Below are 15,224 nucleotides of genomic sequence, written 5' to 3'. Positions count from 1 at the left end.
CCATTAGCTATCGTCATTGACCGCAAACGTTATACTTCACAAGAGTTAGCAGTAGTTTTGAAACAAAAGGGTTTCTTCGTGAATGTCAAAGATACTCATATATACTGTTATAAGAACTCTAACATTGACTTCTTCAGTATTGCTTTAAATCTTTCGAACAGAAAGAATATATAGAAGGGTGAAACAAATGTGAAATATTATCCTTCATCTCTGAAGACAATAACGAACAAAGATGTTTATACAGAAATTCTTACCAAAGGTTGAAGAAGCTTCTATTGACATTGACGAAGGAAGTGAAATGGTTGAAGAAATTGACCCTGACGTCATTTAAGCAAAAATATATTTTTGGTTAGTCTTCATATCGACATTTTACAACACTTAAATGGTAAAAACAAAATAAACTTGACGAAGTGAAGATTTGCACTTCGTCGATTATGATCGACATGGAGCGTTTTGTTTTTATCATGGTTTTCTCCACTATGGTTCTAACGTGGCACCCGACGAGATTTTTTTTCATTCTTCCTCTTTGAAGTTGTCGAAATATTCTGTTATCTTTTCTTTCAGTAATGTTAAGTCTTCTTTGAATGTAAGTATTGTGCAACCTTTGATGTCATAGTGTGTTTGAGGAAGTGTGTCTTGAACTATCTGTTTAACATCTTCATTCGGTGTCATTGAAATCGGTAAGTTTTCGCAATAGAACCAATTTCTGTCAGATTTGTAAATCTTAGCAAGGTCGTAAAAGCTTTTGTTGTTTCTTCTGACTAAATGCAACATAACCATGTCACTGTCTTCTTCTTTCTCCAACTCTTCAGTATATATCATATACTTATAACTCTTTTCCTTTCCTTTTGGTACTGAACGTGGTATTCTTTTCTGTATGCTTTTGTCTTTGGATTCAATGACTTCATCTTTTGCTTGAAGTTTCTTTTCCATATCTTCACGTTCTTGTCTGTGAAGTTCGTCAAGAAGTTTACAAACATACCATGAATAGCGAGCTGAAGCCCATTGTGCCACATTATTTACGAGAAGTCTATGAACATAATATCCTCTCAAACCGTTTGGCAATTTTTCACGGTTTTCATAGAGTTTTGGCGACTGGGATTTTTTATATCTACTCGCTGTTCTTCACTGTTTTCAGAAAAAAGTATGTCTCGCTGTGCTTCGCTTAAGAGTTCAATGGTGCTTTGGTTCCTAAACCAGTCTTTAGGAAGCTTAGTGTCTGGAGCAAAACAAGCCGTCAAAATACTTTGCATCTGGTACATATCGTCTTTGACCGAACGAATGAGTCTCAATTTTTTGTTATATTGTATGTATTCATATTCTTCATTTATGGCTTCATGAACGATAGCAGTTGTTGTGTTCTCTGTTGTTGACATATCTGTCTTTATATTCCGGATAAAAAAATATTTTATAAAAAACTAACTTATTTTCTGACTTTCACAAAAGACCAAAAATAAACGCTTTACATGTATTTTTCAGCAACTTCGTCAAATAATTTTATAGCTTTATCTATCTCATCTACTTCAAACGTTCTTTACCTTTCATGGGAGCACCATACCTTTTCTCAAACTTTTCAAGTAGTTCTGTTTCTGCAGCTCTCATATCATTAACGAACACAACCTTGACTCTATTGACTGTACTGTCATATCTTTGAGTTATATTATATGTTCTTCCTATCTTATATCTCTTTGTATTGAAGTCCTTCGGTTTCTGAACGATGTAAAGTAAGCCTTCACTGCAACGTTCCGTATTGAATGAACCATAAGTTATGAAGTTATATCCAACAACTGGGTCTAACCATAACAAAACTATTGGTATAAGACTTTTGTCAATGAGATATGCTGTAGTTCCATAGAATCTTACTGATATCATAAGCTCAGGATTTCTTGTCAAAATTTTCTGAGTTGAAGCATTTCTAACCCAGTCGTTTGTTTTCTTTCCAGATGGAGATATAATGTCTGACAAAGAATATTTGTTGTATTTCTTTGAGTATCTTACGTTTAAATTACCTATTCTAACCACTTTGGTGTCATTGTCTATCTTTCTAACTGTTTCAAACTCAACCTTTAACATTACTGTTCTTACATACAAGATAAAAAGTTAGAAAAATAATGTTTATGTTAGCATGTTAGATCTAACACGTTTTCTAACCACTTTTCTAACATAACTATTTACAAGCGTTTTACATGGTATATGTTGCGATGGTTCATGACTTTAAACAGTTTTGTAGCTTCTATTTCTTCACGAAGGATATCAAAAATTTTAACTATGCCGAAGGTTTCTTTATATTTCTTCTTGACATCAGATAATAGGAAATCGTCAGCAGTTGGATAGTTTTTGTTCAGAAATGCTAACATGTCCATTTTATCTTCTGCTGGTTTCTCTACTTCTTTCTTTAAGTCAGCATAGTCGTTTCTCATACGTTCTATCTCTTTGACGGAGTAGTTATATTTCCTCATTGCTGCTTTACATTTTGAACATTGCGGATTCATTTTTGCGTTATACATTGAAATTTGACCTGCTAGAACAACTAAGGCGTCAATGGTTTTCTTTAACTCAAAAGTTGTTGGTTTTATTTGTCCATTCCATATTTTACATCTTTTATCTTTATCTCTTATCTGCCATACACATTCAGCAACTAATGAAACAAAGTTGTCGTATGTCTTAAACTCCCCAGATTTATATATGTCAGAGATGTTCTTATATACCATGTCGCAATCTTTGTCCATAACTTTATGGTTGCAATGAAAACCAAGGAATTCATAGTTTACTTTACGTATGAACTTCTTTATTTCTACTGAGTCAGTTGGTTTCACTTCTATTTCATCGAATTCATGAATAGTGAGCTTTTGTTGTTGGATTTCAGGCAATTTGGGTAAATGGTCAATAATATCCTGCATGTCATAAAGATACTGTTCATTTGTTTCATCTTTCGCACTACAGTCTAAATTACTTGTTAAAAGTTCTTGCTTAATTCTTTGTATTTCTGTCTCAAAAGTATATGAAGAAGGAATGAAGCTTTTCATCTCTACTAACATAGATGTTGGATTCATAACTAAAGAGTTTGGTGAAGTTGTTGTTTGAAGTATTGTAGAACCTATTGTTGAAATCATATCTTTACATACAAGATAAAAATTTTTCTTAGAAAAAAATTAGCGTTATTTTTCTTTCATAAGGAAATGTCAAAAATTCATGATTTTCGAGAGTTTTAGACCATGTTAGAAAAGTGGTTAGAAAACGTGTTAGATCTAACATTCTAACATAAATAAAGTTTATGTTAAAATAAATGGTACCATTAATGATATCATGACTGTTCTCGTTCATGTCTGATTTACATCTAATGAAAAAGTTTAGAAGAATTTTCTTATTCTTTCTGGCTATTTTTGTCTTTCCAGTACTCCCGCTCTAATGGTCCCAGATGTGTTGGCTTTGACTCTCTCAAGTTCTTAGATGGTATAACATCTTCAACGCCTCCTTCATATCTTACTTTATAAGTGTCATCGTTTGTGTTATAGCAAGTATTTCAATAACCACTCCTCGCTTTGCTTCGTCAATGGTTTCAGCAAGTTTGCCATTACTACTTTCGACTAATTTATGACGAGGATAAAACGCAATGAGTCGTCAGCAGCTTTTATAAGATATCCATTACCTTGCGTAGAGTCTACGATATAATAATTTCGACTTAACCTTAAACGTTTCTTTGTCAACGGTTTGTCGTCAAGAACTACACGAACTTTTGTACCAGGAATGAGGGTAAATTGTGTTGAATTTCTGATATTTTGTGTTTGGCTTCGTTTCTTTTGTATATACTTTTCTTCTTGTTGTTGTGTCATTGAATTTGGTGTATGTCCTGTTGTAGAATGTGTTGAGGAATTATATACTTCGAGAAAATGTTTCATTGTTTCTTCGGTAAAGTCTCGCTCTTGATTTAAATCTCTGAGCGTTCTTATGAAGCGGTTATGATGCCGAGTATGTATGGTTATGGTCTTCAGTAGTGTAGTGAGTTATGTTATGCTTAATGAGAAATCTGTGATTTCATTGCTGAGGTATGCTGTCTTGGTCTGATGTTAAAGTACTTGGGTTATGTTCTGCTACAAACTTTTGTAAAACTCTTAACACTTCACGAGTTCCTTTATTTCTCATTATATACGCAAAAGCTTTGCGAGTGTTAACATTAATGAAGATGAGGAATGGTTTATGTCCTCCTTTTCTGCTTTGAATGAGAGTGTCAAATTGGTATGCGTCAGGAGTGTTGGAGTAAATTGGTAAAAAGTAGTCGTAAGGGTTTATTTTTGTTTGATGTACAACATTTTTGTCAAAGAACCTTTTCACTTCAGCTCTGTTAGTAAATCCCCAACTCTTTGCAGCTTCATTGAACTTCTTAAATGACCTCCATGGATGTTGTTCGAATACTTCTTTCAAGCTCATTTATGTAAAAATAAAGATTTTATTCTAGGCTCAAGCGAGTTCATTGAACGCGGTACCATGCGAATATAGTCACAAATGGTGGCATGTATATCTTTACCCGAGCCTGTTGGATTTGTTGTGAAAGTGTGTGAATGATTTCCTGTGGTTCCACAGAAAATACCTGCGCTTGAATCTACTGGGTCACTTGAAATATCATATCTATGCATTCCCTGTCTATCCGAACCTGCTGCAATTTTGTATAACCTCTTTTTGTTATTGAATGTGAATGACTACCTGTTGTGTTTGTAGTTCCTGTATGAGTGTGCGGTGGAAGGTTTGCTTCTTTAATTTTCTTCGAACCACCTGTTTGCTTTGAAGAGTTCGCACAATAGAGGAATTTATCTACAATCTGTTCCCACGTACCAAAACCTAAAACACTTGCCGGATTTGTTGAGTTCATTGACGTATAAATAGAGCCTATAGGATATATGGTTTCAAGAATCTGGGCCTTCATTGTTAGAAGTTCATGTTTAACGTTTATAGTTTTATTGCCTTCTACAATATTTATATTGTTTGTTATTAAACCATTAGGAAAAGTAGGAGGATAAATTCTTTGTTCTTGTACAGTTGCACCGTCTCTTCCTGTTTTTGTTACTATTTCGATGCATGCCTTAATTTCTTTAATCTTGATTGTTTGAAATTCTTCATGCACGTGCTCTTTATCGGCTTTTCCATTAAGCGCAGCATTTACTTCCGACTTCTTTGCATAATTTTCATCTACATAAGTTTTGTCGGCTTTCTTATCTAACATTGCTGGTAGTTCATGTGCTTCAAAGTTTCTGGCATGACCTTCAATATTCCTGCAACTGTTATCTAAATTGTTTAGTGTATCTTTTACGCTTGTACTTGGATTCTCTAAAGGTGCACTTGAACCAAGGGTATAGTTCAATATTATGTCGTCTGCTCTAACAGTAGTGAAGGATTTATGTGTATGGTTCTTGTCGGCTTTACTGTCTAATGTAGCTTGAAGTTCATTTATATCGGAGATGTTGTGTTTATGAGATTTCAAAACTTTGTTCGTTGCTTCAAGTTCAACTTTGTCAGCTTTACTTTTAATAGCATCTTCAAACGTTATTTTTGACTTAACTCTCAAAGTAAATCTTGGTTCAACTAATACACCGTTAACATTGAAAGTAGAGGCATAAATTTCACCGGTATAACCAAATGCTTCTGGTGCTTTAGCTACATCATACTGTACAGTACAGCTTATGTCATAACCTTTAGCACGAATGTATTTATATCTTCTTTCATTAACATTTTTTGTCTTCGCTTCATCACTTCGTGTTAAATATCCATGGTAGTTCGTTATAATCTGTTCGTCTGAAGTTATATAATGAACGTGGTTCTTGACTTTATCACTCAGAGCTAAAAGCTCATTTTTGTTTGCTTTTTCGGCTAATTTCTCATTAACATCATTCACTTCTAATTCAACTCTTCCGCCAGAACTCTTATTATCATTAATCTTTTTCATTAATTCGGTAATTACGTCATAAAGACTATATTCTGTTTTCGGTTTTGTAAATAATGAGTCAAAATTTCTTTTCATCATTACATCGCTGACATTAATGATATCACCAATTCCTTTTTCATTTATTCTCTTCATTAATTCTGCAATAATGACGAATATATAATCTGTTAATTTATTCTCTTCATCGAGGGTTATAGAATGTTTTGAAATTGAATCATTAACTCCTCTAAATAAATCAATAACTTCAGGATACACGTTTTTAATGTCTCGAATAACCCGACCAGTATCCTGTTGTTCATGTTCTTCGTTCCCGTCGTTACGTGGTTTTATATCTCTAACCATCATCAACGCAGCCATAACCGGAGGGTTTGTTGCTATCTGTTCGAAAATCCGTCCGTTATGTACGGTATATCTAAATAATTTCTTTGTGTTTGTTAAAACATTTGAAACAAGTCTTTTAAAACCATCTACAAAATTTCCTGTTTCACCTAATGTTCTTGCAGCATTTACAAGCTCACCCATTCCCGCTTTTGACCCCAAAAACGTCCATATTGCATTTATTTCACTCTGTATAGTTGTCCATTCAGCGAAACTAACACCCGCATTCGCTAAGCTGAAAATGAAATTCAGTGGATCGAACTTAATTCCACCTTCTTTTTCAATTTCAACGAACTCACTAACATGAGATTTTAAATATTCTTTCGTTAAAATTGTTTTCCCCGATGTTATGTCATTAACGAAACTATCACCGTCAAAAGTTAACGAATTCAATTTCGTCGTTGATGCTTTTATTTCATACACCGCTTTATCGATAGTTTTTGGCTCACCTTCTTTAGAAGCATATGAAACATTAATGAATGAATTATATGTATTCATGAATGAATTAAAATCAATGATTTTCATTAATGACGCCTTTAATGATTCATTTACTGTCGAATCCCTTAAAGTAATTAATGAACTGTCATTTATGAAAGGTACACTGCAAACCGTCGAGTTTGGATCAAATGCTATAGTTGGTGCAGGAATATTAATGATATAAGTCATTAAATCATTAAGTGACGTAAATAATGTTGTCGTTTTTGATTTAATTTCTTTAGCATCTGTTATATATGGTAATTTTATTTCTGTAGTTTCTGAATTAAAGATATTCGCTAAAATGTTTTGTAAACTGTTTTGAACAGCTGTGTAAACCGTTGAATCCGGAACTCTTACGATTTCACCATCCTTAATAAAAGGCATTGTACATGGCGTAGTGCTTGGGTCAAATCTTTCGGGATTATAATTCAACATATATTCTAACGCTTCATGAACAGACTTATATACTGTTGTGTCGTTCTTCATGACAACTTCACCATTTACAATGAATGGCATAGTGCATGGAGTTAAAATGGGGTCAAACTTTTCATAGTCCTTCCATGTTATGTATTTCTCGGTATTTCCATCACTGATAACAATATATTTGTCAGTAAGTGTGAGAGAGTATTGACCAAAATATAAACGTTTAGCTCTGTCAGCTTCATACGCATATGCAGCTATACTCATATTTTAATGAGAATAAAATGTTGTTCTATTTGCAAAGTACAGACCCAAACGAATACGGGACAGTAAAACTACAAACAAACTTAGGTCTACAGAATGAGCCACTTGCATTCAGAATGGTTGACTTTAATACTATTGCTTCATTCGTTATAACTGACGAAACAGATTTCATGGAGCTTGAAATAGATGGAAAGAAGCACGAAATAAGATTTCACAATAATGTAGAATATAAGATGGAAACATTAGCTGGAGTGTTAAATGCTCTCATAAATACTACAATAAACAAGGATAACGGAGAAAACTTAATGAATGTTAAACTTATTGCAGGAGTTTTGAAGTTCAGTTATGCGAAAGAGTTTAAGATACCAAGAATGAGTCATAGAGTACAACTTCTTTTGGGAGCATACCATATGACATTTCCTTTGAAAAGTGTTGACAAAACGATTGAGATGAAATCTGTTCCATACGTATGTTATGGCAATTGTTTGTACATTGAGTCAAAAATAGCTAATGTCACAGGTATTTCAGGAGTTAATAGTAAAGGTTCAGTAGAATATAAATCCTTCTGTTATGAAGTAAATTCAATGTTCATTCCAAACGTTCCTGTCATAGCAACTCATTTAGGTAAATGGGTTCGCATTAGTCCTCATAATTTGAAAGACATGCAATTCAGACTTGTTGACTTTCAAGGAGAGCCTGTAGAACTGAAGGCACCAGTGCGAATGACTGTTGAAGTTGACTTTTTAGAAAATATTAAATGCAACAGCTTACAAGAGAACTCAGAGCTAAAAATATAAAGTATGAATGTTATGTATTAGGTCATGAACTTTGGTTGTTGCTGTTTGATGAAACAAATGAGTTAGTTATGTCAGTCAAGAGAACAGAAAAATATTGTGTTAGTGAAAACTGCACCAAGTCAATAAGATTAGGTTTGCATTATGAAGATGAGTTCGATACTGTTGAAGAAGTTTTGGATAGATATTACAAATTGCTTTAATTTACTAAAACATATTTCAAACAAAGCTTATAGTAAGTAGATAGTTTTGTATACTCGTTCGAATATTTATACTTAAACTCAACTCCTGGAGTACCTGGTGTTTCAATGATGCGGATGTTACCTATTTTCATGAATATTGGAGTTTGACCACAGCATTCGATTTCAGGGTCGAGATAGTCAATGACACATTGCTTTCCTGTTATTCGTGATATAATATTTTCAAGGTCCTCCTTTGTTAGAATTATTTGGTTCTTACTTATAAGATTTGTCAAAAGCTTCTTATCGTCTTTGAGTAAAATTGTTTGGTATAACTGAAGAAGGTAATGGTCTACGTTATCTGAAGGATTTGTTTGAACATTTGTGTAAGGGTTGTCGTTGGCTTCTCTTGAAAGAATTTGGTCCAGTGGTGGATACTCTAACTTAACATCTGATGTAGCGTTAGCGTTTGAAGCTGTGTTTAAATTCACCGACTTAAGTCTGGTTCTTTTTCTTTCAAACACTCTGAACTATAGTTCTTTATGACAATATTGTTTGTCGTTCGTGAGTCAACATTTGATGTTGGTTCAATTGGAACATTAACGGCACCAGCTAAGATGGATTTGCTTCTCATTTCATATAGAATAAAAACCTTTTATATGTATGAAATGAACAATATACTCGACAAGGGTTTGAATGTAAAGCTAACGAATGAAAATATTGTTGAATTCACTGAGACAGGAGCTGTGTATAAAGATGTAGAACTACTGAACAAAAGAGCAAAGGGAAGAAGCAGGAATATGAACAAAGGGTGGAAGCCTATAAAAATTTATGTCAATGATGGCTCAGGAGGTTCAAACATAAAGTATGCAGAAAGTTATAGAGTTTATGCTCTCAAAGGTGAAAAGCCTTCATTTAAGAACAGCTATTCTAACGCATATCCTCAAAAGCTAACGGATGGGGAAGTGGATGATATGAATGACAGCAAAAATATTAACAGAAATGGCGACAGAGATGCATGGAATTTGTTTACCATCAGTCAATTGAAGGTTAAACTTTAAAACAATGTTGGTCGTTCCCATGGAATATTTTTGACTTTAATGGTATTAGTCATGATATGAATCTCAAGGTATGAACGAGGAGAGATGAGAGACTTATATGCTTCCCAAATTTCTTCAAAAGGTAATGTTATACCTGACTGTTTCCAAATGAGTTCAATATCATAGCGTGAGAAACCTTGAAAGATAACGAAGTCAGTTATGAGACGTTTTATGTTTAAAGCAAGGAAACGCCATGTTTGCATAAGTATTGCTACAGTTAAATGGTAATGTCTGACTTTAGTTATGATGTTAGCTAATGGTGAGTCAGGCTTTGACACTAAACCTTTTCCGGCGAAGTCGTCACAAACGAGCAGAGTGTTTGAAGGATACTTTTTGAAGGGGTATTTTGAAAGTTTTGATAGAATGTAGTTTGTCAGTCGTTTCATATCGTAAACTCCTGAGTACTGACGTAAGTGGTGTTTGTCAATAATTCTTTCCATCTCTTCTGAAGTCTTTTGCATTCCTGACTGTATGAACTCTACAATAGCATAATATTTTCTCTTACGTCGAATGTAACGTTGAAGAAATTCAATGAGTTCGCTATCTGGAACTTTAACGACAGATGCTTGAACTTTACTCATGAATGTTTTCGCTGTTGAATCCATAGAGTCTGAAGTTGCTGATATAATGATTTGGTCATAGTAAGAGTCGTTTCCTAAACGCTCTGTTATGAGTATATGACGAATGAGGTTAAATGTCTTACCTGAACCCATCTTTCCACAATAGAAATACACACCATTTGAACAGAATTCATAGTCCTTACTGAAAGGAAGAATAAGAGAAGAGTTAAGTTTGTCTGTAGTTTCATTCATGTCTTCATCTACGTCATGTATTAAATGCTTCATTTTATCTCCATTAAAAATGCAAGTCAGAAATATTCAGAACATAGCACCGAGTCTAACTGACAAGAGTATAAAGATATACTATGAACACGTTATGATGAAACCAACCAAAATTCAAGAAAGTCAGTATACTTATGAATATCCAAGACACTGGGTAGAATATGTAGGAGGTGAGAAAGCTATTGAAATAAGACAAGTTAGAAGTATTCCAGCAGGAAGGACAATATTATTGAAGAACTTTAATGTTTTGAGATATAATGATGAAACAAAGAAGCAAGATAGTTTCCCTGTTGCTGTGTATGTGAACTTAGATACAGGAGATGACATGAAAGTTTTTAACACAAAGCTTCAAACGGTATTGAAAGAACAACTTACAGCAGAAGGACATCTATTACCTTCAGAAGTTACCATAGCATATAATTTTGAAACAAATGCAATAGATTTTAAAGTCGTCTCTGCAAAGAAGTCGGGTTTTACATTTAATGAAGCAGATGTATATTCGAATGAAAACTTCAAAGCTATTGCATGGTTAGATAATGACGATTGCTTTAAGAAAATCTTTAAATTCAGTGACTCAAAGATGTCAATAGATGACCTTCGTGGAATGTTACCATCGACGTTTACAGTTGAAGGCTCAGCAGGATTGCTTACAAGATTGTCAATTGGTAGCGTTTGGTCTCGTGAGAACATTGTTATAAAATCCAGTATAAGTGAATTTGCTGAAGAATCTATATTATGTCTTTCAAACTACATGTATTCGCCACCGAAGCATTATAGTATAACAAACTTTGTCAGTAAGTTTAACATAAGACTTGTCGAACCTTCTTCAATGAAAGATGTTGTGCTACCTAAAGATGGAAAGGATGGACTCATTATTGAGATGATTTTAATTGCATATTAAATGAGCTTGTTCTTAAAGGTCGTTCATGATGAAATAACTGTTGTAGAAGATGTTAGCAATTGTTCAGACATTTTGAAGCGAATAGATGAGATAAGAAAGAAGTTAGATAGACCGCAAAGCGGTGAGGGTGAAGCCCGTGAGAATGTTTATGTTTCATTGACTTTCTCCAGTAACGAGAACTTTTATGAGATAATATTGAAGAGAGATGATTTTAATATGGTGTAAATGGTAGCTTGGGCAGCTTTAGGCGCAATGGGAACAAAAGCATTAGCATTTGGAGCAAAAGCACTTGGAGCTTATGACGCAGTAAATAAAATGAGTGGAGGAGGGTTTCGAAGACATTAGATGCAAATAAAGGAAAGATTGGAGGCTGGGTTGCAAAGAAGCTAAGATTGAATAAAATAGGGCTCATAAATAAAGCATCCAATTTGGTTGCGACTGAGTCAGAAAATGCTTTAGGAAAGGACGATGAGTTTGCAAAACACGCAAAAGACTTTAATGACCAGATGAAAGGTGAAACAATGCATTTAAATAGAGTCGATGGAACTAAAGAAAATGTTTCTTCTCCACCAGCGGTTTATCCATACGGACCTTATGGAATGTATGGAAACCCTTATGAACGACCATTTGACCCATTGACTGGTGGAAGTAATTGGTATCATTATGGACGAAGAAGAAAGACAGTCAAGTTGGAGACAGACGTGAAGAAAGCAACTAAAAAGAAACCAAGGAAGAGAGTTATAAAGCAATGAATTCAACAGGGTAGAAATGAGGTTAGAAATCGGGTTAGAAATCGGGTTAGAAATCGGGTTCGATCTCACCACTTCACCTAAATTTATTTTTGTGCTATGTTTTCATACGTGTGAGGGTGGTGATATCATTTATTTTTTATTTTATTTTTTAAAATTATTTTTATTTTATTTGGATGTAATGACAGAACAAAAGCAACTCATACAAATCAAAACATATAACAAACATACATTTAAACATTTATTCTTCCTTCCTGAGCATAACATGTTCTTTCAAATACATCCGAGACCAGTTGACTTTTCATTGACTGTTTATAAAGATAGAAATAGTTATATCATTAAACCATACGATGACGAAGGTAAGTTATGTAAATTGTACGTTAAGAAGTTAGAGAAAGTTTATGGCTTCAAGTATGACTACAATAGGGTTAACACTGATGATGAAGATATTGAGGAAAATTTATGAGAACATTAGTGAAGTTGTTAGTGAGAACGATAGTGAGGTGAAATTGTTGGCGGCTTTGTAAATATTTAAGGTTAAGTTAGTTTTTGCGTTCATGTTGTAAAATATACGTTAACGGTTTTGTAAAGTGTCAAATTCACATATAATGGGTAAGTAGGTGCGCAGTGCCACCATACCCAAGACTTGTATACTAACTGTATATGACGAATGAGGTTAAATGTCTTACCTGAACCCATCTTTCCACAATAGAAATACACACCATTTGAACAGAATTCATAGTCCTTACTGAAAGGAAGAATAAGAGAAGAGTTAAGTTTGTCTGTAGTTTCATTCATGTCTTCATCTACATCATGTATTAAATGCTTCATTTTATCTCCATTAAAAATGCAAGTCAGAAATATTCAGAACATAGCACCGAGTCTAACTGACAAGAGTATAAAGATATACTATGAACACGTTATGATGAAACCAACCAAAATTCAAGAAAGTCAGTATACTTATGAATATCCAAGACACTGGGTAGAATATGTAGGAGGTGAGAAAGCTATTGAAATAAGACAAGTTAGAAGTATTCCAGCAGAAGGACAATATTATTGAAGAACTTTAATGTTTTGAGATATAATGATGAAACAAAGAAGCAAGATAGTTTCCCTGTTGCTGTGTATGTGAACTTAGATACAGGAGATGACATGAAAGTTTTAACACAAAGCTTCAAACGGTATTGAAAAGAACAACTTACAGCAGAAGACATCTATTACCTTCAGAAGTTACCATAGCATATAATTTTTGAAACAAATGCAATAGATTTTAAAGTCGTCTCTGCAAAGAAGTCGGGTTTTACATTTAATGAAGCAGATGTATATTCGAATGAAAACTTCAAAGCTATTGCATGGTTAGATAATGACGATTGCTTTAAGAAAATCTTTAAATTCAGTGACTCAAAGATGTCAATAGATGACCTTCGGAATGTTACCATCGACGTTTACAGTTGAAGGCTCAGCAGGATTGCTTACAAGATTGTCAATTGTAGCGTTTGGTCTCGTGAGAACATTGTTATAAAATCCAGTATAAGTGAATTTGCTGAAGAATCTATATTATGTCTTTCAAACTACATGTATTCGCCACCGAAGCATTATAGTATAACAAACTTTGTCAGTAAGTTTAACATAAGACTTGTCGAACCTTTCAATGAAAGATGTTGTGCTACCTAAAGATGGAAAAGGATGGACTCATTATTGAGATGATTTTAATTGCATATTAAATGAGCTTGTTCTTAAAGGTCGTTCATGATGAAATAACTGTTGTAGAAGATGTTAGCAATTGTTCAGACATTTTGAAGCGAATAGATGAGAAAGAAAGAAGTTAGATAGACCGCAAAGCGGTGAGGGTGAAGCCCGTGAGAATGTTTATGTTTCATTGACTTTCTCCAGTAACGAGAACTTTTATGAGATAATATTGAAGAGAGATGATTTTAATATGGTGTAAATGGTAGCTTGGGCAGCTTTAGGCGCAATGGGAACAAAAGCATTAGCATTTGGAGCAAAAGCACTTGGAGCTTATGACGCAGTAAATAAAATGAGTGGAGGTAGGGTTTCGAAGACATTAGATGCAAATAAAGGAAAGATTGGAGGCTGGGTTGCAAAGAAGCTAAGATTGAATAAAATAGGGCTCATAAATAAAGCATCCAATTTGGTTGCGACTGAGTCAGAAAATGCTTTAGGAAAGGACGATGAGTTTGCAAAACACGCAAAAGACTTTAATGACCAGATGAAAGGTGAAACAATGCATTTAAATAGAGTCGATGGAACTAAAGAAAATGTTTCTTCTCCACCAGCGGTTTATCCATACGGACCTTATGGAATGTATGGAAACCCTTATGAACGACCATTTGACCCATTGACTGGTGGAAGTAATTGGTATCATTATGGATGAAGAAGAAAGACAGTCAAGTTGGAGACAGACGTGAAGAAAGCAACTAAAAAGAAATCAAGGAAGAGAGTTATAAAGCAATGAATTCAAGAGGGTAGAAAACCGGGTGAAAAAAGAGGTGAGATTTCACCGCTTCACCTAAATTTATTTTTGTGCTATGTTTTCATACGTGTGAGGGTGGTGATATCATTAATTTTTAAATAAATGTGGGAACAAAAATAAAGCATATCTACTCAACAGGAATGAGACCCTTACTGACTATGTATTCGTTTAATGCTTGATGAAAACAATGGTACATATTATCGTATGGGTATACACAACGTCTGTTTCCATCGTCGTCGTATATGTAGAGCTCAAATCCAGTCCAACCTTCTTTTGTACAATATGTAGCTTTATTTAAGTATGCATTTATGTAGATAAGGCAATTTTCTTCATCGCTCCAGAAATAATTTTTCGTCTTTGTTGAAATAGTTTTCGTTCCTCTACGTCCATAAGGAATGTATGCAATAAATTTAGCATCATAAGGTATTATAATATATTCAGGGTTTCTTTCATCGTCAATGGGTCTGTCTTTGTTAAAATGCATGTTTCTCAGTTTTACTTGAGTTTTGAATAGTTCACGGAAACGTTCTGGGAAAGAGTCATAGTAAATGTAGTCGGACATGTCTTTGTAATGAAATAAAAAATTAAAAAAAATAAAAATAAGGTTATATTTTATTTAGTGAGGACGGTAGTGAATTCGTTAGTGAATTCGTTAGTGAAGTCGTTAGTGAAGTCATTAGTGAAGTCGTTT

At 34.0% G+C, this 15,224-nt stretch overlaps 7 protein-coding genes and 2 pseudogenes across 9 annotated transcripts, besides 1 other annotated feature; 4 read left to right on the top strand and 5 right to left on the bottom strand.

Moving 5' to 3' along the window:
* Positions 1-15,224: part of a mobile genetic element that runs on past both edges of the window.
* TVAGG3_0440350 (organellar and viral DNA polymerase type B) lies at positions 2,598-3,113 on the bottom strand (the record flags this gene model as incomplete). Its single annotated transcript, XM_051234183.1, has 1 exon — positions 2,598-3,113. A coding segment is annotated over one exon (516 nt), but the record flags the coding sequence as incomplete, so codon positions are not given.
* Positions 3,351-3,899, bottom strand: TVAGG3_0440340 (annotated as a pseudogene). The gene has a single exon. A coding segment is annotated over exon 1 (549 nt).
* Positions 5,588-7,477, bottom strand: TVAGG3_0440330 (keratin-associated protein family; the record flags this gene model as incomplete). The annotated part of the gene is made up of 1 exon (XM_051234182.1): positions 5,588-7,477. A coding segment is annotated over one exon (1,890 nt), but the record flags the coding sequence as incomplete, so codon positions are not given.
* Positions 7,591-8,271, top strand: TVAGG3_0440320 (uncharacterized protein; the record flags this gene model as incomplete). Its single annotated transcript, XM_051234181.1, has 1 exon — positions 7,591-8,271. The coding sequence occupies one exon, from the start codon at positions 7,591-7,593 to the stop codon at positions 8,269-8,271; it is 681 nt and encodes a 226-aa protein (XP_051103911.1).
* On the bottom strand, positions 9,505-10,359 carry TVAGG3_0440310 (protein of unknown function, DUF4106 family; the record flags this gene model as incomplete). Its single annotated transcript, XM_051234180.1, has 1 exon — positions 9,505-10,359. One exon carries the CDS (start codon positions 10,357-10,359, stop codon positions 9,505-9,507), a length of 855 nt encoding a protein of 284 aa, XP_051103910.1.
* Positions 10,970-11,290, top strand: TVAGG3_0440300 (uncharacterized protein; the record flags this gene model as incomplete). The annotated part of the gene is made up of 1 exon (XM_051234179.1): positions 10,970-11,290. The coding sequence occupies one exon, from the start codon at positions 10,970-10,972 to the stop codon at positions 11,288-11,290; it is 321 nt and encodes a 106-aa protein (XP_051103909.1).
* TVAGG3_0440290 lies at positions 11,516-12,042 on the top strand (annotated as a pseudogene). Its single transcript has one exon. A coding segment is annotated over exon 1 (527 nt).
* On the top strand, positions 14,078-14,434 carry TVAGG3_0440280 (protein of unknown function, DUF4107 family; the record flags this gene model as incomplete). Its single annotated transcript, XM_001294161.1, has 1 exon — positions 14,078-14,434. The coding sequence occupies one exon, from the start codon at positions 14,078-14,080 to the stop codon at positions 14,432-14,434; it is 357 nt and encodes a 118-aa protein (XP_001294162.1).
* Positions 14,661-15,095, bottom strand: TVAGG3_0440270 (uncharacterized protein; the record flags this gene model as incomplete). Its single annotated transcript, XM_051234178.1, has 1 exon — positions 14,661-15,095. One exon carries the CDS (start codon positions 15,093-15,095, stop codon positions 14,661-14,663), a length of 435 nt encoding a protein of 144 aa, XP_051103908.1.

This window comes from Trichomonas vaginalis, chromosome V (assembly GCF_026262505.1).
Source record: "Trichomonas vaginalis G3 chromosome V, whole genome shotgun sequence".
In the NCBI taxonomy this organism is placed as follows: Eukaryota; Parabasalia; order Trichomonadida; family Trichomonadidae; genus Trichomonas; species Trichomonas vaginalis.
This window is presented reverse-complemented; position numbering and strand designations above follow the sequence as displayed.